The sequence below is a fragment of the Rana temporaria genome, chromosome 1 (genome assembly GCF_905171775.1).
Source record: "Rana temporaria chromosome 1, aRanTem1.1, whole genome shotgun sequence".
Lineage (NCBI taxonomy): Eukaryota > Metazoa > Chordata > Amphibia > Anura > Ranidae > Rana > Rana temporaria.
In genome coordinates this window covers 324,289,436-324,311,842 of record NC_053489.1, presented here as the reverse complement: position 1 = coordinate 324,311,842, position 22,407 = coordinate 324,289,436, and the positions used below count along the sequence as shown (strand labels likewise).

General features: G+C 46.1%; 1 protein-coding gene across 1 annotated transcript in view; it reads left to right on the top strand.

Moving 5' to 3' along the window:
* Window positions 1-22,407, top strand: part of CCDC171 (coiled-coil domain containing 171) — a 131,892-nt gene that overhangs the window by 53,816 nt on the left and 55,669 nt on the right. The window contains exons 11-13 of the mRNA XM_040360270.1: window positions 3,821-3,924; window positions 7,393-7,482; window positions 14,361-14,561. Of these exons, the coding sequence (XP_040216204.1) occupies window positions 3,821-3,924; window positions 7,393-7,482; window positions 14,361-14,561 (395 nt within the window). The remainder of the gene's footprint in view (window positions 1-3,820; window positions 3,925-7,392; window positions 7,483-14,360; window positions 14,562-22,407) is intronic.

Sequence of the window (22,407 nt, the reverse complement as noted above, 5' to 3'; positions counted from 1 at the left end):
CGAAGCATGGGGGCATCCGCCCCAAAAGTTAAGAGCAAACCGCTCCTCCATCCCTGCTTGCCCCCATGCTTCGGCATATATGCTCTTTTTTTTTTTTTAAACTGTGGTGGTGAAATCGCCTCCTACAGCGCTGGGGTCACAGCTTTATGTATCTATGTATCGTGGGAGTAAACGATGTTGCTGTCAAGATAAATAAATCCGCGCTGTAGCTGGATGGCGTACCTGAAAACAAAATAATGGTTAACAATAAAACAGTGTAAATAGTAAAGTACAAAATAATTGCATACCTGAAAAGCAAACATGATGAAACATAATAACAATACAACTTTGCAGTTAAGCATAGATTACAGTAAAAAAGAGCAGAACAATGGAAAGAGAATAGAAAGAAAGAGAACAATAAAACGACAACTATTTATATATATATATATATATATATATATATATATATATATATATATATATATTAGTGATGAAAATAAGTATTTGAACACCCTGCTATTTTGCAAGTTCTCCCACTTGGAAATCATGGAGGGGTCTGAAATTGTTATCGTAGGTGCATGTCCACTGTGAGAGACATAATCAAAAAAAAAAAATCCAGAAATCACAATTTATGATTTTTTAACTATTTATTTGTATGATACAGCTGCAAATAAGTATTTGAACACCTGAGAAAATCAATGTTAATATTTGGTACAGTAGCCTTTGTTTGCAATTACAGAGGTCAAACGTTTCTTGTAGTTTTTCACCAGGTTTGCACACACTGGAGGAGGGATTTTGGCCCACTCCTCCACACAGATCTTCTCTAGATCAGTCAGGTTTCTGGGCTGTCGCTGAGAAACACGGAGTTTGAGCTCCCTCCAAAGATTCTCTATTGGGTTTAGGTCTGGAGACTGGCTAGGCCACGCCAGAACCTTGATATGCTTCTTACAGAGCCACTCCTTGGTTATCCTGGCTGTGTGCTTCGGGTCATTGTCATGTTGGAAGACCCAGCCTCGACCCATCTTCAAAGCTCTAACTGAGGGAAGGAGGTTGTTGCCCAAAATCTTGCAATACATGGCCCCGGTCATCCTCTCCTTAATACAGTGCAGTCGCCCTGTCCCATGTGCAGAAAAACACCCCCAAAGCATGATGCTACCACCCCCATGCTTCACAGTAGGGATGGTGTTCTTGGGATGGTACTCATCATTCTTCTTCCTCCAAACACGTTCTATTTTGGTCTCGTCTGACCACATGACTTTCTCCCATGACTCCTCTGGATCATCCAAATGGTCATTGGCAAACTTAAGACGGGCCTTGACATGTGCTGGTTTAAGCAGGGGAACCTTCCGTGCCATGCATGATTTCAAACCATGACGTCTTAGTGTATTACCTAGGCTGATTTCTCACCTTTCTTAGGATCATTGAGACCCCACAAGGTGAGATTTTGCATGGAGCCCCAGTCCGAGGGAGATTGACAGTCATGTTTAGCTTCTTCCATTTTCTAATGATTGCTCCAACAGTGGACCTTTTTTCACCAAGCTGCTTGGCAATTTCCCCGTAGCCCTTTCCAGCCTTGTGGAGGTGTACAATTTTGTCTCTAGTGTCTTTGGACAGCTCTTTGGTCTTGGCCATGTTAGTAGTTGGATTCTTACTGATTGTATGGGGTGGACAGGTGTCTTTATGCAGCTAATGACCTCAAACAGGTGCATCTAATTTAGGATAATAAATGGAGTGGAGGTGGACATTTTAAAGGCAGACTAACAGGTCTTTGAGGGTCAGAATTCTAGCTGATAGACAGGTGTTCAAATACTTATTTGCAGCTGTATCATACAAATAAATAGTTAAAAAATCATAAATTGTGATTTCTGGAATTTATTTTTTTGGATTATGTCTCTCACAGTGGACATGCACCTACGATGACAATTTCAGACCCCTCCATGATTTCCAAGTGGGAGAACTTGCAAAATAGCAGGGTGTTCAAATACTTATTTTCCTCACTGTGTGTGTGTATATATATATATATATATATTAATTATATTTTGTGTGTGTTTTTTTTTTACACTTTTATTTGTAACTGTAATGGTTCGGTTCCAGGTTTGGGTCTTTCAAAATGCGATGGCATCTTGAGAGACCCTGTGAAAGTGTGCCTAGCAGGATTGTCAGGACAGGAGGGACAAAAATACCTGGTGTCATGCCTATATCCGCACTTTCTACAGACACAATATTTTGGGTAGGGGTACTAGGGAGAACATACGGAATGGTGAGGTGAAGCACCGTCTGGAAACAGAAGGGCTCTGATGATCTCTCCCTGGAATTTAAGGATAGATCCAGTCCATCCTGAAGCTCTGTATAGCACATGTGTGTTCAGCAAAGCCAATTGAAATAAGTATACAGACACTATTTTGTACCAGCGCCTGGCCTTACGGGCAAATAGTTACGGCACTGGTCGTTGAGGTCCACCCCTCCCATATTTTGGTTATATCCGTGAACACAGAGGGGTTTCTCCACAACACCAGTAACCGTACGAATTTGGACCGTCGTGTCTGAGTGAAGGGAGGAAAGAACGAAAACATTCTTATCCCTCCACTTCACAGCAAGCTTAAATTATTACACTTGGAGAAGGCTCTCTCCCCCAGCCAAATAAGGAAATCTACAAGCCTCTGGGGTAAGCCCCAGCGATACGGTGTCACATTCGCCAATCTGATGATCAAACAAGTGACTAAAAAGTGTCACGCTTGTGTAATAGTCTACATACAAATGGTACCCCTTTCTGAATAAGGGTGGCACCAAATCCCACACAATCTTGCCAGCGCTCCCTATGTAATCTTGGCAGTTCTCCGGCTCTACGTGACTGTCTCTTCCCTCGTAAACCATAAAACTATATGTTTAGCCTGTTGCCCTGTCACAGAGCTTATACACCTTGACCCCATATCTGGCACGCTTGCTGGGAAGATACTGTTTGAAAGACAAGCGGCCAGAAAATTTAATCAGGGACTCATCAACACAGACAACTTGATCGGGAGTAAACAAGGCTGCAAAACTTTAGTGGTTTACAAGGGTCTGAATTTTGTAGAGACGATTGTATCCAGGGTCTCCACAAGGACGACAGAGTTCATTGTTGTTGAAGTGCATGAACCACAAGATCTGCTCGTATCGTGCCCTGGCCATGGAGGTACAGGTACACCCATATGCCTGCCAGTGCCATTCTTTCGACGTATATTGTGATGCGGCGGTCAGCAAGTGTGATGCAGCAGCGCCCCAGAGCCCCCTGTTTACTTGCCTGAACCTGGTCTTTCCAGTGACGGGGATGAGCACAGCAGCTCCAGCTGGTGTCTCGGGTCCTAATTGGATAGATTGATAGCAGCGCAGCCATTGGTTCTCACTGCTGTCAATCAAATGCAATGACTTCTACGGTTATCGGATCTAGTGTTCCCATTGGAAGATTTCCCATCAATTATTTTTCTGGGGATAACCCAAAAATTTGGATTTTTCTTTTACTTCCCCTTTCAATAACAATAGTATACAAGACATATAGAGAGGGTGAATCTTCTTATTGGGGACAAAGACCGCAATAAAAACTCAATCTAAAAAAAAAAAAATTTGCCTTTTAGTTATACTTTAAAAACAGCAATCCAAGACCTGGAGAGAAATAGACTTATAATTGGTCATTTTTATCATAAAAAAATATTAAACAAAACATTGTATATAGAAAGGGGAAAACAATTATTAGCACTTTGTCACTGCATTTCAATTTTATTCTGTTAATTAAATTTTTAAACTGTGTTTTGTCACGATCTGCAGTTTCTTGCTTGTATTTTATTCTTAGCCTTATATTCTTCAGGGACCTACAATGATGACATTAAACCTGCCAGGCCTGCTGTCCTTGAGGCTTTAAGACATACCTTGACAGATTACCAGAACAAGCTGCAAAGCACATCTAATGAGGTAACTGCTACGTTTTGGCTCTAAACACATGGCCTCTGTCCCGCTGTAGCTCTACTTGCTGGCTCATGTATTCACAAAGCACTTGCCTCCTAAGTTACGGCGGCGTAGCGTAAATGGGGCTGGCGTAAGCGTGCCTAATTCAAATGAGGATGAGGGGGGCGTGTTTTATGTAAATGATTGGTGACCCGACTTGATTGACGTTTTTTACGAACGGCGCATGCGCTGTCCGTGTACATATCCCAGTGTGCATTGCTCCAAAGTACGCCGCAAGGACGTATTGGTTTCGACGTGAACGTAAATTACGTCCAGCCCCATTCACAAACGACTTGCGCAAACGATGTAAAAATTTCAAATTTCGATGCGGGAACGACGGCCATACTTCACATTCACTAGGCCAGCTATTTGTTCGACTAACTTTACGCCGGAAAAAGCCGCACGTAAACGGCGTAAAAAAAATGCGCCGGGCACACGTAAATTTCTGAATCGGCGTATCTAGTCATTTGCATATTCTACGTCGAACTCAACGGAAGCGCCACCTAGCGGCCAGCGTAAATATTGCACCCTAAGATACGACGGCGTAGGAGACTTACGCCGCTCGTATCTTAGCCTAATTTAAGCGTATCTGGTTTCCAGAATACGCTTACATTTAGGACGGCGTAGATTCAGAGTTACGTCGGCGTATCTACTGATACACCGGCGTAAAGCTATCTGAATCCAGCTATTAGTCAACATTTTGAACTTGGGCTTTTCAGATGATTTGGTCTTGTCAGACATCAAGCTGTATGTTCTACAGTTTAAATTTTGTTTTAGGTATAAATATTCTGTTAAGAGAGTTGTGCAGCTGATTTCAAATATTTTATACAGAGTAGCTAATTACTCATATTTTCTTTTTTATCTGTTTTAAGAAGTAAATAGTCCAATTCTGAAGCGCTTTTATGTTTTGTGGCAAACTAGTGTATTAAAGGGGTTGTAAAGCTTTGCCTTTTTTCACCTTGATGCATCCTATTCATTAAGGTGAAAAAACATCCGATGCTTACAGGCCCCCCAGCCCCCGTCTACTTACCTCAAAAAGTCCTGCATCGTGAATGCACTGGCTTCTCGTCACGCTCTTCTTGGCTCTTCATTGGATAGATTGATAGCAGCGCAGCCTTTGGCTCACGCTGCTGTCAATCCACTCCAATGACGAGAGGGGCGGGGGCCGAGTCCTGTAGTTGACGGCTTTTAATGCTGAGTACAGGGCTCAGGAGCGCGCACGCAAGCTAACTCCCTTGGGAAAGCGCTTCCCAGGGGCGGTTAGCTGATGCGGAGAGGAGCCGAGACAGCTACCGAGGGACCCCAGAAGACGAGGATGGGGGCCACTCTGTGCAAAACGAGTTGCACAGTGGAGGCAAGTATGACATGTTTGTTATTTAAAAAAAATCGAACCTTTAGTACCCCTTTAAACTAGTGTAATCAGAAACATTGAACGTGGCTATTGCTGACATTTTTATGAAAAGGCAATTGTAGTTACTTTTACGGTCTTCAGTTTTTCATGAGACACTGACCCAGAACAATTGTGCATTTCAGAATACCGTATTTATCGGGGTATTGCACGCTCCGGCGTATAGCGCGCACCCCTAATGTGGACCCGCAATTCCTGTAAAAAAAACATTTTAGTACTTACAGTTTTGGTGTCTTGCGCGGCGTCCATCGGCGGCTTCGTCGGGGCCGGCGTCTGTCTGCGGCTTCGGTGGTGTCCTCCCGGCTTCTCCCGCGCTGTCTCCCCGTCGAATCGCCGCTTCCGGCACTCAGTTTGAATGCCTGCGCCGACATATACCGAGTGCAGTACACTCGGCTACATTCGGCCAGGCTCGACTTTGCTCGTGCTCACGCTCTGTGACGTTTATGCGTGAGCACGAGCGAAGCCGAGCCTGGCCGAATGTAGCCAAGTGTACTGCCCTCGGTATATGTCGGGTATCGGCGTATATCGCGCACCCACGATTTTCACCTTACTTTAAGGGGAAAAAAGTGCGCGGTATACGCCGATAAATACGGTAGTTAGAGTCGGAACTCTTTACTGTGTCGGTTACTCAGAAAATACTGAGCCCATTGTGTCAGCATATGGACCAGGGAACTAAGATTTTCAGGAGAGGTCAGCAATAAAAACCTCCACACTTCCTTACTGCATTTTCTTGTAAGCTACCCAAATACAACAGCTTGAAGCCCTTGGAAAAACCTTTCCATACGTATGCATGCATGCATGCATGCATGCATGCATTTTACAGAGTGCACTCACATTAGTCTGGCCCTGAAGTAACTTATACTCTTAACCCCCGTACACACGTCCAGTTTTCTTGCCAGGAAAACTGTGGGGAGAGGTTTTGGCCGGGAATCCTGGCCATGTGTATCCTTCCTCGCAGTTTTCCCAACAGGAAAAGTGCCAGGAATCCCGGCGGGAAAATAGAGAACCTGTTTTCTATGGGGAAACACTGCGAGGAACCATACACACGGCTGGGATTCACGGCCAAACCTCTCCCCACAATTTTCCGGTCGGGAAACCCGGCCGTGTGTACACGGGGAAACTTACCGAGCAGGTTTTCGGGTTTCCCGGCGGACTTTATACCGCCGGGAATCCCGGCCGTGTGTACAGGGCTTTACTGTCCTTTCCACAGTTATGTGCAAATATACACAAAGGAGTGCCATTTCAGCAGGAAACTATTTAAAGCAGTTGTAAAAGCATATATATATTTTTTAATTAAAATGTAAAACTTGCTATAGTTCTCACCTCTTCCGAGGTTCCCCTTCCACGATTGCTATGACAGCACTCGGAGAAGAGGAGGAGCGGACGCTTTATTTTCTCCCTTTTTCCTCAACCTCCATATCAAAATCCCTCCAAGCTTGGCTCCCCCACCCACAAGCCCTGGCGCTCAAAGTCTGCTAAATCTGGTAGTGGGAAGGATTTTCCAGGGCTGACCTGCATCTGTACCGCAAGTCCTCTGTCTCCTGCCCATGGCTACTTCGTATAGAGCTCCATAGAAGTCTGTGGGGCTTGTCTACCCCTATCTCCCAGCTGGAATGTCAGTGAGTTGTGCTCTATAGACTTCTATAGGGATCTGCCTATTAGACAGGGACAGAGCATTACAGTGCAGGATGTAAACAATCCCTGTAGGCTACAAGTGTCAGATGTGGGTAATCTTGAATCTGCTTAGGGGGAGGGTGGAATCTGTTAGCTGGGGGCATGGACAAAAAAGAATAAGCACATGTTGTCTGAAAGTGCAAAATTAATTAGGAGTATAATATCAAAGTGCTTTGTTGAGTAGCCTGTATGTGGCAGAACAAAGATTACAAAATTTAAACTCAGTATGGCTGTTTTAGGAGTTTTAGATGTTTTGCACTGCCATTAATTGCAATAAAGGTGCTGTCCATTGCAATATAATGTAGAATTGCAAATAATTTACTTGTTCTACTGATGTACTTTGTCTTTTTCAGCTGGAAAACACAAAACGTGTCTGTGAAGAGTTAAAAGAGCAGCTAAATGCATCCAATCAGATAATGCAATCTTTGCATAATAACCTTCAGGTATACATTATCCTGTTGTCTTTTCCACTTAAATAGAATCATTATAAATGAATTACCCACAGTAGCAGTTCTGCTCCTTCTGTCTTTACTTTGAAGAAATGCTCTTTATACGTAAAATGAACCAGTAAAACAGCAAGCAAAGCATAATCTCATTTTACATGTTTTCTTCCATATCCTTTATGACTTGTATTATTTTCAGAGTTTTTTTTTTTTCTTTTCAGATTTAAATATAGAAACAATTTTTTTTTTTTTTTTTTTAATCATTCATTAAAGGACACAGCATAACTTCATCATGGATGGGTTTGATGGCACCACCTTTAGGAGCAGGACGTAGGTGCAACAAAGCCCAATTAAGGGGCGGCCCTTGTATCATGACCAAACCCTCCCCATCTGCAAGACTGGATTCAGTTTTTTGCCTAGCATCTTAGGATTCGAATGCAAAGATATTCTCCTCCCTTTTTTTGTTTTTACATTTTATTCCTGCTGATGCATTCGTGATTCCAGTCCATGGATTTTATTCCTGTAGGTGGATCAAGGATTGTTTTTTGTCTTCAATCAACTGTGGTGCTGGGTGACAGGCTAGGTATCATAGAACTGGGTAGTCCCCCCAGCATCACCAACAAGCGCATCCCCAGTATAGGGGGATCAGCTGCAACCGTGCAGAGCAACCAGCTGGGGTTCGTCCCCTCAGCTGTTGCATACAGCGGTTGGACCGGGTTCTTCCATCGCGACTCCTCGGATCAACCAACAGCACCCAGATCATTATAGTATCAGAGGTGCTTCCACCCCCCCCCCCCCCCACATGGAGATTTGTTAACCTCAGGACCATGAGTATATCTCATGTGTGGGGAGGGATATTTGGGTTTACATTGTAGGTATTCCCTTGATCCTCGTTACTTTCCCTATTAGCCCCTTCTGCTTGTGGGTTTCCCCCTTTCCCCATCCCTCCTTTTTGGATCTGTGGTGGGTGTACTTTGGGTGTGAAAAATGGTGCTAGCCCTACTGCTCTGTTATTCTTAATAAGATTTTGAGGGGAGTGATCTAGTATATGTGAACTCTGGGGGGGAACGGTTCTGTGGTGATTTTTCAGTAGTCACTGTGCTGCAGCTGAGAGAACCTCTGTGATAGGAGAGGCTGCCAGCTTTTTTCCCACTGTGTGAGGCACATAATGCCAGGAGGTTGCTCCTCAGCCAGGGGCAATGCTGCTGGTGCCATTTTTTGGTTACAGTGTGTGCTTCTCTCCCCGCCAGCTAGAATTATTGGTTGGGCCAATAGTCCCTCCCTCCTTATTGCGGCCCCAGCGCCATTGTGTTGGCAAATGCGGTCGCATGTACACTGCAAATTCTATGTCTCTACCACTAGGGTTAGTTCTGGGGTAGCAGGGGGCCTGGTCTTGGTGCAGTGGCATAGGCGTGCTGAAGGTGCGTTTCCCAGGTACCGCACTGGGACACACAAGTACAAGTACATGGCCGTGGGCTGACTGTGTACTGAAACTGTGGTCACGTCGTTTTTACTATGGGCTTCTGCCTGGCCCCCTTTCTGCTGCTGCTCCTCGAGCACACATGGCAGCAACCATGAAGGGGAAGCTCTTCCCAGTGGGGGTGGCCAGCCTGAGTGGGGATACCATCTTTACTGTGGGCTTCTGTATTTTCTGCTGGGAGCAGTTCCTCTCAGAGTTTAGGTGGGTTGGCGGGCTGTGTCAGCAGTTTTGCAGCTGCCATTTTATCTATAGGCATTGGCCGCTTAGAGACATATTTTTGGTGGTTCTTCCTCTCCACCCAGCAGGAGTAGCTACTGCAAGGGACCTTATTAGCCATAGTATTTGCATGGGCAGTCGTCCCTTGGAAGGCCGCCTCTACCATTGGATGCCTTGCTGACAGGATCACATTCAGCTAATGCTGCTCGAACGGGAGCCCTTCACCAATCTCCCACAGGTTCAGCTGTGGTTCCCTGGTAGTGGGAGGGGATGGATTGGTCGCATTACTCCTTTCTTCTTGGTGATAGCACATCATCTTCCATAGCTAGTGCTAACAGCCCAGTGCCTCTCCACGTAGACATGTGGCAGAATCTTCCCTTCCTCTTTCTCAGCAGACGCAGGAACTCCTCCCTGGTGGCTGAATCTGCAGTTGCGTTTTTTCGGTGTCCTCCCCTGTCTGCAGGCATTCCTTGCATGCTGATACTGCAGCCTTGGCTCCTAGTGTGCTGAGAGGTAAGATGACTGCAGTCCTTTTGCCATGCTTAGTTTTTGAAGGGGCCATCATTAATCTATAACTGTTTTCTTGCAGGGTGTCGTGGCTCAGTGCAAGATCTCCCCTCCAGGTAGACCCCATGGGTGGGACGAGCTATTGCACAGAGTAGTGTACAGCTGCCAATTTGCACAGGCTTCACTGACAGTGTCTCAGGCCCTAGTGGAGCAAGATTTTTAATGGTTGCATGCATAGTGTTTCTCCTTCCTTGGATGCCATTTCAGTTTCCACATTTATGCACCCAGCAAGCTGTGTAGTTCCCTGTTGGAGGTTGCTACCCATCTGGGTGGTCTCAGTGGACCCCCATACGTCAAGAGATCCTGGCTAGGCAGAACAGGGTTCTGGAGTCACTGGTTATCCCCATTCATCAGTCTCCATTGACCATGGTGTTGCCAGCTTGGTTGCTTAATTCTCCACTTCTCTCTCTGGGAAGTTCTTCTTCCCCCTCAGTTGGCTGATTATCTTCCACGAACGCCAGTCTCTTTGGGTGAGTGTGTGATGGATTACTTATCCGTTCAGGACCGCTTGTGCCTGGTGGAGTGCAGCCTCCCCACCCATATCCTGGAACTCGGGGTGATGGGACTTTCTCGAGCTGATATGACGACACCTCCCTAGAGTTCCTTGGTGGCACTGGAAGCCTCTTGGAACTTGCTACTTCTTGTCCTGGCCATCTCTGAAGTTTTTTTTTTTTTTTAAATCAAATAGTTTTTATTGAACATTTTTATGACAAACGCATAGGACTTCAAGTTTACAAGCTTTGTACAATGATATGGGTATACAAAGTCAACAATGCGTGCGCTATATAACACTGTGTAATAAGTTTATATACAAAAAGGTTTCTTGTAATAATTTTCCATTATACCTTGCACAATGCCATTTATTAGGAGCAAGTAACAATCTAGGTATACTTCTAGATATATGTTAACCAATCTGTATGTATTTCCGCTTCTTTTATGTCCCTATCCTTGTTCCCGGGAGCAAAAATTGAATGTAAAAAAAAAGTTGTATAGTGAAAAAAAAAAAAAAAAAAAAAAAAAGTTGTATATTGGCACCACAAAAAATAAATAAAAATTAAGCCCAACAAAAATCATATATAAGTAACCACTGCATGTCACTTTTACCTGAGTATATATTTATAGGACCTTGGGTCCATCATTAATGGTCAGTGCGAGCCTTATCTAGCATGTTAGATTACTGTAAGGTAGAAGAATTGCTTTCTCCTAAAATTTTATTTTGGACCCTCTCTGCAGTTTACATCCAGGGAGTAGACTATTGGCAAGCAGAGTTTCCCTAGTTGCTCCTTGTATAAGTGTCCTTGTTTTAGGCAACCCTTCCTCTACAGCTCCTCCCTCATTTGATTCCACAGATTGAGTGGGAGGGCTTTCTGTTCACCCTAGTGGCCCCGGATTGGCCACACAAGACTTGGTTTAAGGATTTCATTCAGCTGGTTGAAGACGTGCTTTGGCATCTCCTTCTATGCCTCGATCGTCTCTCTCAAGGTTCTATATTCCATCCTGCTTTACAGTTGCTGACTTAATGGTGTGGCTGTTGTGAGGCAGGTGCTTAATGCCAAGTTCCTATTCCCAGCTGTTATTTCCATGATGCTTTAAGCTCAGAAGTCTTCTACTACTTTGTGGATCACCTGGGTGGTTCCTCCTTCTAGGCTCGCTTTACCACCTTGGGAACGGCATGTCTCTTGTCAGCCTTATATGAGACTCCCTTTCCGAATATGTGAGATATTCTGATCTCAACTTTATTAAAAAGCTTTCTTGGGGGGCCATTACTCCTGCTTGTTGGATATCCAAGCTTGGGACTCCTACCAGTAAGTAACCCTTTTTGGTGTTGCATAAGGGCCAGGTGGTTCTTCGCCCTGGACTTTTTTGTTTTTGTTTGCCAAAAGTGGCGTTAGTCTTTCATCTTAACTAGGATATTGCCTTGGTCTCCTTGTGTCCCCCATCTTTCCCATCCAGGGGCAGGGGTTCTTTGTTGCCTTGATGTGGTTGGGGCTATTCAAATTTGCCTCTCTTCTTCAGCCTCTTCGAAGGTCTTATGCTCTATTTAAAGTTTCAGAGGGCCCTAGACAAGGTCGTGCTGCCTCCTTGTCCACTATATCCAGGTGGATCCATGGACTGGAGATCCAGGCCCACTGTCTTTTGGGATACGAGTCTCCGTTCCCACCTACTGTGTTTTCTTTCAGGGCGCTTTACGTGTCCTGGGCTTTCATCATTTTGCTTTTGCTGTTCAGGTTTGCAGGCGGCTAAACTTTTACAGTTTTTATAAGGCTGGCGTAACTGCGTCAGTGGTTGCCAGCTTGCCAGAAAGTTTTGCAGGCAGCAGTTTGAGTCTGAATGGAAACAGGTATGTTGGCGTTTCAACTTTCTCCAATTCTCAATTGAAATAATATGCATCAGGCCTTAGACCCCTTTCACACTGGGGTGCTTTGCAGGCACCATGGAACTGGGTTTGGGACTTTGAATGAGGCATGTGAATAACACATGCCTCTATCCCTGAAAGTTGAAAGAAAGGGTTGGGACTTTAAATGAGATGCGGGTTGATGCAAACAGTATGTATAAGTAAATAAATAATGTTGTATAGCGTAATAACCAGGCTCAAACTTACCAACCAAATTGCAAGCCGAATTCAACTGTCTAACTTCGTATGTTAAAAGCAGAGGATTGGTTGCACACATTTGCAAATATATGGATAAGCCACAGGCCGCTTACAAGGCTCTCTGCATTCCTGTGGTCCTAACTAAACTTTTCTAGTTTCCTCAATAGAGGCATACAAGTGCTAATGAGTAGATGGAGAGCAGGTGACTAGGGGTGTGTGTCACCAGCCAGCCTCCATCTAGAATAGGTGTGGCAATAAAAAGCACTGGAAAAAACGCATAAGGGTAAATGTATAAGCATCAAAATCGCATCTCCATCCCTATTGGTAAATATGGAACAGGGTTTGGGACTTTGAATGAGGCATGTGAATAACACATGCCTCCATCCCTGAAAGTTGAAAGAAAGAAAGAAAGAAAGGGTTGGGACTTTAAATGAGATGCGGGTTGATGCAAACAGTATGTATAAGTAAATAAATAAAGTTGTATAGTGTAATAACCAGGCTCAAACTCTGCTTTTAACATACTAAGTTAGACAGTTGAATTCGGCTTGCAATTTGGTTGGTAAGTTTGAGCCTGGTTATTACGCTATACAACTTTATTTATTTACTTATACATACTGTTTGCATCAACCCGCATCTCATTTACAGTCCCAACCCTTTCTTTCTTTCTTTCAACTTTGCAGGCACCATAACGCTAAAAATAGCACCTGCAAAGCGACCTGAAACAGCCACTGCTGTCTCTCCAGTGTGAAAGCGCTGAGGGCTTTCACACTGGAGCGGTGCACTAGCAGGATGGTAAAAAAAGTCCTGCTAGCAGCATCTTTGGAGTGGTGAAGGAGCGGTGTGTATACCGCTCCTCCACTGCTCCTGCCCATTGAAATCAATGGGCACCGCGGCTATACCGCTGGCAAAGCGCCTCCTTTTAACCCTTTCTCGGCCGCTAGCGGGGATATAAGTGCCCTGCTAGCGGCCCGAATAGCTCCATGAAATTGATGGTAAAGCGCCGCTAAAAATGGCAGCACTTTACCACCGACGCACCCACCGCCCCAGTGTGAAAGGGGCCTTAGTCATGGCTGAAGTAAAATGACATTACAAACATTTAAATACTATAGTTACCCAAGTGAACCAAGCCATGTGACTGCTTGGTTGACTATTTATTTAAATGTTTGTAATGTCATTTTACGCAGCCATGACTATGGTCTGACAGCCATACGTTGGCTGTTTTAACAGCTGGCATGCATGTTATTTCAATAAAGGAAGACTGCTATTTGTTATCCTGAGTGACAACTTTTCCTCCAGTGATTTAGGCAGTTTGAATTATGCCTGGGTTTGTCTCTCTGCTTTATTTGTTTCTGGGCTACCCCCTCAATTTATGTCTTCCTGGCACTGCTTTGGGAATTCCTATATATGTTCTGAAGTTTTACTGTGTCTTTCATTGAATGATGGAGAACTGTTTTTTGGTACTCGCCGTAAAATCCTTTTCTCTGAGTTCATTGAAGGACACAGCTCCCATTCAGTCATTTTGTCTGTCTCTGTGTTATTGTCTTGATACTGCTGGCTACTAACTGAATCCCATCTTGCAGATGGGAGGTTTGGTCAACACTAGAGGCATGCTTTGATTTTTTTTTTTTTTTTTAAGTTGCTGCATTCTTCAATGAACAAAAATCCATTTACTTTGTTTACAAAAGGATTAAACAATACAAAAGGATTAAACAATGTAACAATGAGTTAACCTTTGTTTACGGTCTTAAATGCCATTTTAAATTTGCTTTTACAATTCTATTATACAATTTCAAATCACATTGTTTTTATTGTGTACATAACAGTTTGGAGTTGATTGATAACTGTTTTTAGATGAGATTCATACAATTTTTCACTCAGGATTTGCACATTTTTCAATTCAATCTAATTTTGAAAAATTTATTCGGTGAAAGATTGTGAATATTGTGTAAAAACGTTTATAAATAGACCACTTTCTTAGTACTGTCCAGGATCTCTTGTTAATATGATCTCGCTGTTGTTCAGAATGCTCGATCTGAACAGACCATTGCTGAAAAGGAACTGCATTATTTGAATACTAAATGTGCTGAAAAGGAGTCTGAAATTGCTAGGCTGCAGAAGGAATTTGGAAAAGCACAAGATGCCTGGGAGAAAGAAGCCCGAAGGGTATTAGAAGCCGAGAGTGAAATCCAAAAGATCAGCAAGACTTTCCAAAAGAATAAAGAGGTATGAATGTAGATACTATTTGACTTTTTATGTGAAAAAAAAAAAACTGCTAAAGTAATATGTGCCAGCTGACGGTCATTAAAAGCCCTGGGACAAACAGGACCTCCTGAGTCCTGATGCCCTTTTAAAATAGTTATGGGACAAATGGCTAATGTAACAGTTTCAAAAAGGTACCTATGACTCAAGTGAATATAAAGCTGGGTCAAGAAACACTTTGCCTTTGGTGTTCAGTTTTGATCCAGCTTTCTTAAATACCCCCTTCAGTGGCCATGTACTCATGGGGTTCAATTACGTACAGACAAATAAGCTTCATTCATTTGGTTATCTGTTTCTTGTTCTGGAAGACTAAGGTTCCAGGGATTTAGGGAGTTTATCATTGGGGGGTTTTAGCTTAGAAGGTTTAACTCTTCACTTCTCCAGACAAAAAGCTTATGTTGACAGAAACAGGGTTTTAAAAATTTCTCAAGCTGACTGTTGGCTTTCAGATGGAAGTGATCCTGGAACTGTACAGCCTCCCTCAACAGGTTCCAATAAATTGGATAATATATTGCATTTGTATGAACTAGAATTTGTTTAAATAATCTTTAGGCCTAAAATGTGCTTTTTTTTTTTTTTTTTTTTTAAATGCAGAAGTGTTCCTGCAACTTAAAGTGGAGGTTCACCCTAAAAACAAATTTTAGACGGACACAGCCTTCATTGACATTAGGGTTATATCCGCTTTCACTAGGAGAGTTTAGGCAGAAAAAAAGCACTTGGAGTGTTAACAAACACAAACCTCAGTGCAGCTCCTCCCAGGGGGCGTGCCCCCCCCTCCCCGGGTATAACCCACACCCTGCTCTAGCAGCCTCAGTTTTTTCCTGCCTAACGTCAGGAGAGTCAGGCACTCTGGAGTTCCTGTACTCTGGAGATTTTTTTCTTGCGATTTTCTCGCTTTTTATTGTTTTGTTCCTGCATTTTTGAATCCTGTGATTCTTCTATCAACAGCCGACTGGGTGACAGGCTGGGTCCTCGACTCTTGTAGTCCCCCCATGTTCGGCCATCGAGCGTGTGCCGGCCCTTAGCTCAGCTTTGGGACGTCCACGACAGGCCCAGTTGCTCCAGGGGCGGCCGGGGAACTTTTTGTTCTAGGGCACACATATGACCGGTCTTTTATGGCTTTGTTACAGTGTGTCTGGCCGACAGCCATGCCGTTTAGCGAACGTTGGTTCTGTCTGGGATACCTCCAGCCGGTGGTCGCAGGACGGGTAAGTAGTGGCCTCTTGCTCAGGTAAGTGGTCTGGCTGCAATTTTCCCCTGGGAGGTCCACTGAGGGTTTGCCCTGCTTTCCTCTCTCCCTTTTTTTCCTCTCCCTCCTTCCCAGTTTCTGGGTGACGGCCGTGAGGTGGGGGGCCCGCTTGGGGGGCTCAGTCTGACTGGGGGCTGCTACTGATGTGGGTGCTGTGTTTTCTGTGTGGCCATATGTGCGGAGGGGGTCCTGTGGGCCTGTGTACTGCGTGTGTCACTGGGGCTTTGCTGTGTTTTTTTTTTTAAACCGCCGTTTTCGGGCGCCATTTTGCCGCTGACGGCGGTGTTATATGGCGCAGTTGTAATTGCGGCGGCCATTTTCTCGGAGCCCGCAGACATTTCGGCGGCCATCTTGATACAGCTCTTGTGCCTAGGATGATGGCGCGTACGGCTCTGCACATTTTCCTTTTGGATGGCGCGGCACAGGCAGCGGTCTGGACGGACGGTGAGTCCTCTGGGGGGGGTTTCCCTGTTCTCTGTGGCGGCTGGGGGGATGTCCTGTGGAGCCTGCCAGTACTAGGGGATGTTAACCCTTAGTGTCCCTATTCCTGCGGCCTCCAGGGATGCTGTGCTGGCAGTCCCTGAGGCGTTTGGGTCAGGATGGGAGTGTTGGAGGAATGTGGGAGTTACAAATCGTTCCCCCCTCTGCCTCCCTCTGGGATATTATTGTTTTTATTTTTTCTGACAGGGAATCAGGCCTCACTGAGGCGTCCGGCTCTGGTTCCGTTTTTTTGTCAGTAGCTGCTGGCTGAAGTCCACACGGACTGTGAGGATGGCCCTGTTTCAGGGTCAGCACTTGATGGTGCTGTTGTTGGGGCTCTTGACACTGCGGTGCGGGTTACCATAGCTATGGTGGATTCGGCGGTGGCATCAGTGGTGTCAGTCCCTTTTGGGTTCCGTGCCGCCCCGCACCGCAATATGTGTTTTCCTTGTGTTCCATGTCTGGAATATGTTGTGCAAGGATTGGGATCAGTCGCAGGGTACAAAATACTTTGTGGTCTGTCCTCTCTTTTTGGGGAGGATTCCTGTATCAGGGTGTCTCTCCCCCCCCCCCCCCTGTGTTCAGCTGGGTAGCTTGTTTTGAAACAAGGCTGCCACATTACCTGTGGAAGGGGCTCCCGCTTTTGGGGACTCCGCTGATAGGGGTGCTGTGGATGTGGTCGCTCCATATTCACAGCGGGGGGGGGGCGGTGGTGAGTCCGGTTTTGGCCGGGACTCGGGTGTCACAGACATTTCCCGGAACGGGGAGCTGGAGGCGCAGAATGCTTCTATGACCTGCGTGGTCCTGACCGACTAGTTGGTATTAGGTCAGATATTTGTCTGTGTGTCGACCCTGGATATGCTCCCCTTGCTCTCCAGGGCCTCCGCCTGTGCTGTGTTTTCTGCGCTGCCTTGTATGGCTGAGGGTTGGTCTGCGCATGGTCTTTTCAGTAGTCCCTGGTGGTATTACCCTGTGGGGGTGTACGGATTTTTGGGGTATCTCTGAATGCATCAAAAAAGATGCCACGGGCGGTGTGAGCACTCTGCTCCCGCGATCTAAAAAAGGGGGTAGGTGCCTCACTGTAGGCAAGGGCCCTCATTTCCTATTCCCCATGCGATTTTGTTTTCGCCCGCCAAGTGAGGCAGGAAAACATTTTCAGGGGGCTAGGACGTCCACTGAGGACACAGGCGCCCCTGGTGCCGCAAGCCCAGCGAGCCTGCTTCCGCTGGAGGTTTGTCTCCGCTCACATCTCGGGTGGGGGGCTGGCTCCGCGAATTTGCGGCTCGGTGGAGGTCTCTCCTCTCCGACCGTTGGGGTTGCGAGGTAGTTTCCTCTGGGTACGAGATAGGATTTCTCTCTTGTCTACCAAACAGGTTTTTCCCCTCCATCCTCTGGCTCGCCGGTTGGCTCTGTCGGGGGCTGTCCAGGATCTTCTGGTCGGGGGAGTAATTGTGCCAGTTCCCTCGTTGGAACAGGCTTGGGGGTTTTTCTCCAATCTGTTTGTAGTCCCCAAAGGAGGACGGGGTCCGTCCAATCCTGGGCATCAAGGCCCTTGTTTGTTTTTTTGTCAAAGTGCAAAATTTCAGGATGGGGTTTTTCTGGCGTTTTTGGATGTCATGAACGCGTACCTGCATGTTCCCATATGCTCAAAGCACCAGAGATTCTGGGCTTTGCGTTCAGGGAGGACCATTTTCATTTTGTGGCCCTCCCGCTCGGCTTGGTGTCGACACCACGGGTTTTCACAGAGGTGCTCATCCCGATACTGGCCCGGCTGTAGCAGCGGGGGTTTGTTATCGTGGGATGTCTGGACGACATTCTCCTACGAGCTTCTTCGGGCTCTGAATTAGTGGAGCCGTGTCTGTCACTCTCCAAGACTTTGGCTGGCTTCTGTTTTGTCCAGAAGTCAGTGTTGATTCCGTCTCAGGGACTGGAATTCCAGGGACTAGACCCACCTACCAATCGATGTTCTGGATCAAGCTTTGCCTTGCCTGGTGGTCCCTGGATCTACCGGGCCAACCATTCAGAACCCTGTCCGACAACGCTGTGGCGTACGTCGACCATCAGGGAGGCTCACGGAGTTCTGTTGCAGCGACGGGGGTCGCGCACGTCCTTTCGGTGGGCCGAAGGGTCCGTTCCGGCTCTATCGGCCGTGTACATTCCGGGAGTACGGAATTGGCGAGCCGACTCCTAGGTTGGACTGCGCTAGACCAAGGAGAGTGGTCTCTCCACCCGCAGGGGTTTTCAGTGTCTGTGCCGAAAGTGGGGCACTCCAGGCGTGGACCTTCAAGGGACCCGTGGGCAGACGCGTCAGGCGCGTTGGTGGCTCCTTGGGGTCACTATCGCCTATTTTAAACCTTCCCTCCTCGGGAAGCTTCTTCCTCGCCTGCTGCGCAGAGTGGAAGCCGAAGGGATTCTATCAATCCTGATTGCCCCAGATTGTCCGCGTCGCTCCTGGTACGCAGACCTGGTGCGTCTGGTGGCAGTCGCCCCCTGGCGTCTTCCCCTGGGGGTTGATCTTCTGTTACAGGGTCCGATCTTCCACCCTGTTTTTACAGCCACTGGCTTAGCGGCGTGGCTGTTGAGAGCCTGGGGCTGACGGCCCGAGGCCTATTGGGCTCGGTGGTCTCTACCGTGCTGCCTGCACGGAAGTCTACCTCACGTAGGATTTACATCATACGTGGAAGGCCTGCATCTCTGTGTGTGAGGAGATGAAATGGCACCCTCGTACATACGTGGTGTCCAGGATTCTGCTGTTTTTTTACAGCAGAGAGTGGATCAGGCTCTCGCCTTAAGTACAGTTAGGAGTCAGTTTTTCTGCTCTGGCTGTTACTTTCAATGAGCCTTGGCGTCGCACTCCTTGGTGCGTACGTCTGTTCTGGGGGTCTGGCATGTGGCCCCTCCACTACCCCCATGGGACTTTGAATTTAGTCCTTTTGGTTCTTCTGGATGCTCCCTTTGTGGACATTCGGGAGGTTTTTTTGTTGACTGTCACAAAAAGGGAGCAGGTTTAGCTCAGCGCTAGAGTACCTGCCCTTCGTGCATTTGACTCTGGGTTCAAGCCCAGGAAGGTCTGCGTTGTCACGTGGCCATGGCTCAGTGTGGGCATCTCCACTGTGATTTTTTCTGGTAGCAATTACCTCGATCAGACGAGTTTTGTCTGAACTGGTGGCCTTCTCTTGCAAGGCTCCCTACTTGGTCATCCATAAGGATGAGGTGGACCTGCGTTTTTTTTCTCCCCAAGGTCGTTTCGGCTTTTCACGTTGATGTGGACATTGTTCTTCCATCCTTATGTCCTCGGCCGAAATGCAAGGAGGCAGCCACTTTACATCCTCTGGATGTGATTCGGGCCCTACGAGTGTGCTTATCTGCTACGATTCCGTTCCGGAAGTCGGACTCACTGTTCGTGTCGGTGGCTGGTCCTACGAGGGGGCCTGGTAGTCTCGTCGGCCACCTTTTTTTTGGGGTGGATCCGACGGATTGTGCTTCAGGCCTATGCCCTGAAGGGGGGGGGGGGCGCCTCCCTTTTGGGTTACGGCGCATTCGACCAGGGCGATCGGGGCCTCTTGGGCTTTCTGTCGGCATGCCTCTGTGTTACAGGGATGTATGGCAGCGACCTGGTCGTCGATCCACACTTTTTTCAAAGTCTTACAAGGTGGATGTGTGTGCATCTTCTGATGCCTCCTTCGGCCGCAGATGTTACAGGCGGCGGTTTATGGTTGGAGTTCCTCCGTTGAGCAACTCTGGTTTTGTTTGGGGTGTAACCTGTTTTGCTGTGTTATTTTCCCACCCCTCAAATTTTTGGACACTGCTTTTGGGACGTCCCCAATGTCAATGAAGGCTGTGTCCGTCTATGAACGGAAGAGAAAATAGGATTTTTGTACTCACCGTAAAATCCATTTCTCTGAGTTCATAGACGGACACAGCACCCACCCCTCCTTTGTTTGTACTGCTTGTTACGAACTGAGGCTGCTAGAGCAGGGTGTGGGTTATACCCGGGGGGGGGCACGCCCCCTGGGAGGAGGGGGGGCACGCCCCCTGGGAGGAGCTGCACTGAGGTTTGTGTTTGTTAACACTTTAAGTGCTTTTTTTCTGCCTAAACTCTCCTAGTGAAAGCGGATATAACCCTAATGTCAATGAAGGCTGTGTCCGTCTATGAACTCAGAGAAATGGATTTTACGGTTAGTACAAAAATCCTATTTTTAACATTAGACTAAGCATAGTAAGGGCATTTACTTTCGGCAGGTCTTTTTTTTTTTTCTCTGTACATACCTTTATATTCTGATTTGGTCCAGGGCTTCCGCGTTCTGATGACTCCGGGACTGGGCGTTCCTATCCCTGCCTCATGGTACCGATGACTGCGGGACTGGGCGTTCCTATCCTTCGGTTTGATGATTGACGGCTTGTGAAACAGATCCCCTGTCGCACAACGCGCGTCGCCAGATTTCCGGAAATAGCCGAGCTGCGAGTCGGCACTATACGGCGCCCGCCGTGTAGAGCTGACTGCGCAGGCGCCATATAGTGCCGACTCGCAGCTCGGCTATTTCTGGAAATCTGGTGACGCGCGTTGTGCGACAGGGGACCTGTTTCACAAGCCGTCAATCATCGAACCGAAGGATAGGAACGCCCAGTCCCGCAGTCATCGGAACCCGGAAGCCCTGGACAAAATCAGAATATAAAGGTATGTACAGAGAAAAAAAAAAAAAAGACCTGCCAAAAGTAAATGCCCTTACTATGCTTAGTATGCTAAATGTAATCGTAAAATATTTTTTTTTGGGTGAACCCCCGCTTTAAGGGTTTAAGAGCATTAATTGGGCATTAGTTTAGAACTCTTTAAAGATTGCAGAACTTGGTTGGGGAGTGTTATTGGGGCTTTAACCCTTTTGTTGCCACCGACAGCTTAAATCTACAGTAAATAGAGCTGCAATATTCTGGCAAAATGTTTAGATTTTTTTTGCTAAGAATAAAGATCACGTAATATCATCTTTCACATTATACCAAAAATTGGGCCAACTTTACTGTTTCGTTTTTAAAAATTCATTAACCACTTGCCGCCCACCCACTGTCAAATTGCAGCGGGTGTTGTGGCTCTCGTTCTGGGACGCTGTCATATGACGGCGTCCCAGAACGGCCCCGATCTCTGTGTCCAATCACATGTAAACACGGAGATGCCAGTAATTGTCTCTCCTCGCTACAAACTCTGTCAGTGTGAGGCGAGGAGCGCCGATCAGCTGCATATCCTCGCAGAGATATAGATATCTAGATACAGAGATATAGATATGTAATCAGTGCCCTGATTACAATAAAGCCCCACCAGTGCCAGCAATCAGTGCCCATTAGTGATGTCACTCAGTGCTGGCTATCACTGCTGCCCATGAATGCACATCACTGCTGCCCATGAATGCCCACCAGTGCTGCTTATCGGTGCCCATAAGTGTCTTCTCATCAGTGAAGGAGAAAAATTACTTATTTACAAAATTTACTGGCAGGAACTAAGAAAATACTTTTTTTTTTGTTGGCTTTTTTTTTTTGTTTCGGAAAAATAAAATACCCAGAAGTGATTAAATACCACCAAAATTATAAAAATTTCACATGGTTACAGTGTAGCATGACTGCGCAATTGTCATTCAAAAAGTGACAGTTGAAATTTGGCATGGGCAGGAAGGGGTTGAAAGTGCCCTGTATTGAGGTATTAAAGTTTTTTTTTTCAAAAGTTTGCACTTGAAAGACCACTGCGCAAATAAAGCGTGACATAAAATATTGCAACAACCGCCATTTTATTCTCTAGGGTCTCTGCTTAAAAAATAACTAAAAAGTTTACAATGTTTGGGGGTTCTGATTAATTTCCTAGCAATAAATATTGATTGTAACTTGTAAGCAGTAATGCCGCGTACACACGGTCGTTTTTCGGCATGAAAAAAAAACGACGTTTTTAAAAATGTAATTTAAAATCATCATGTGGGCTTCACATCGTTTTTCGGGTTCTGAAAACAAAAAATTCGAACATGCTGCATTTTTTAACGTCGTTTTTTAAAATGTCGTTTTTCGGGTTGTAAAAAAATGATCGTGTGTGGGCTAAAACAA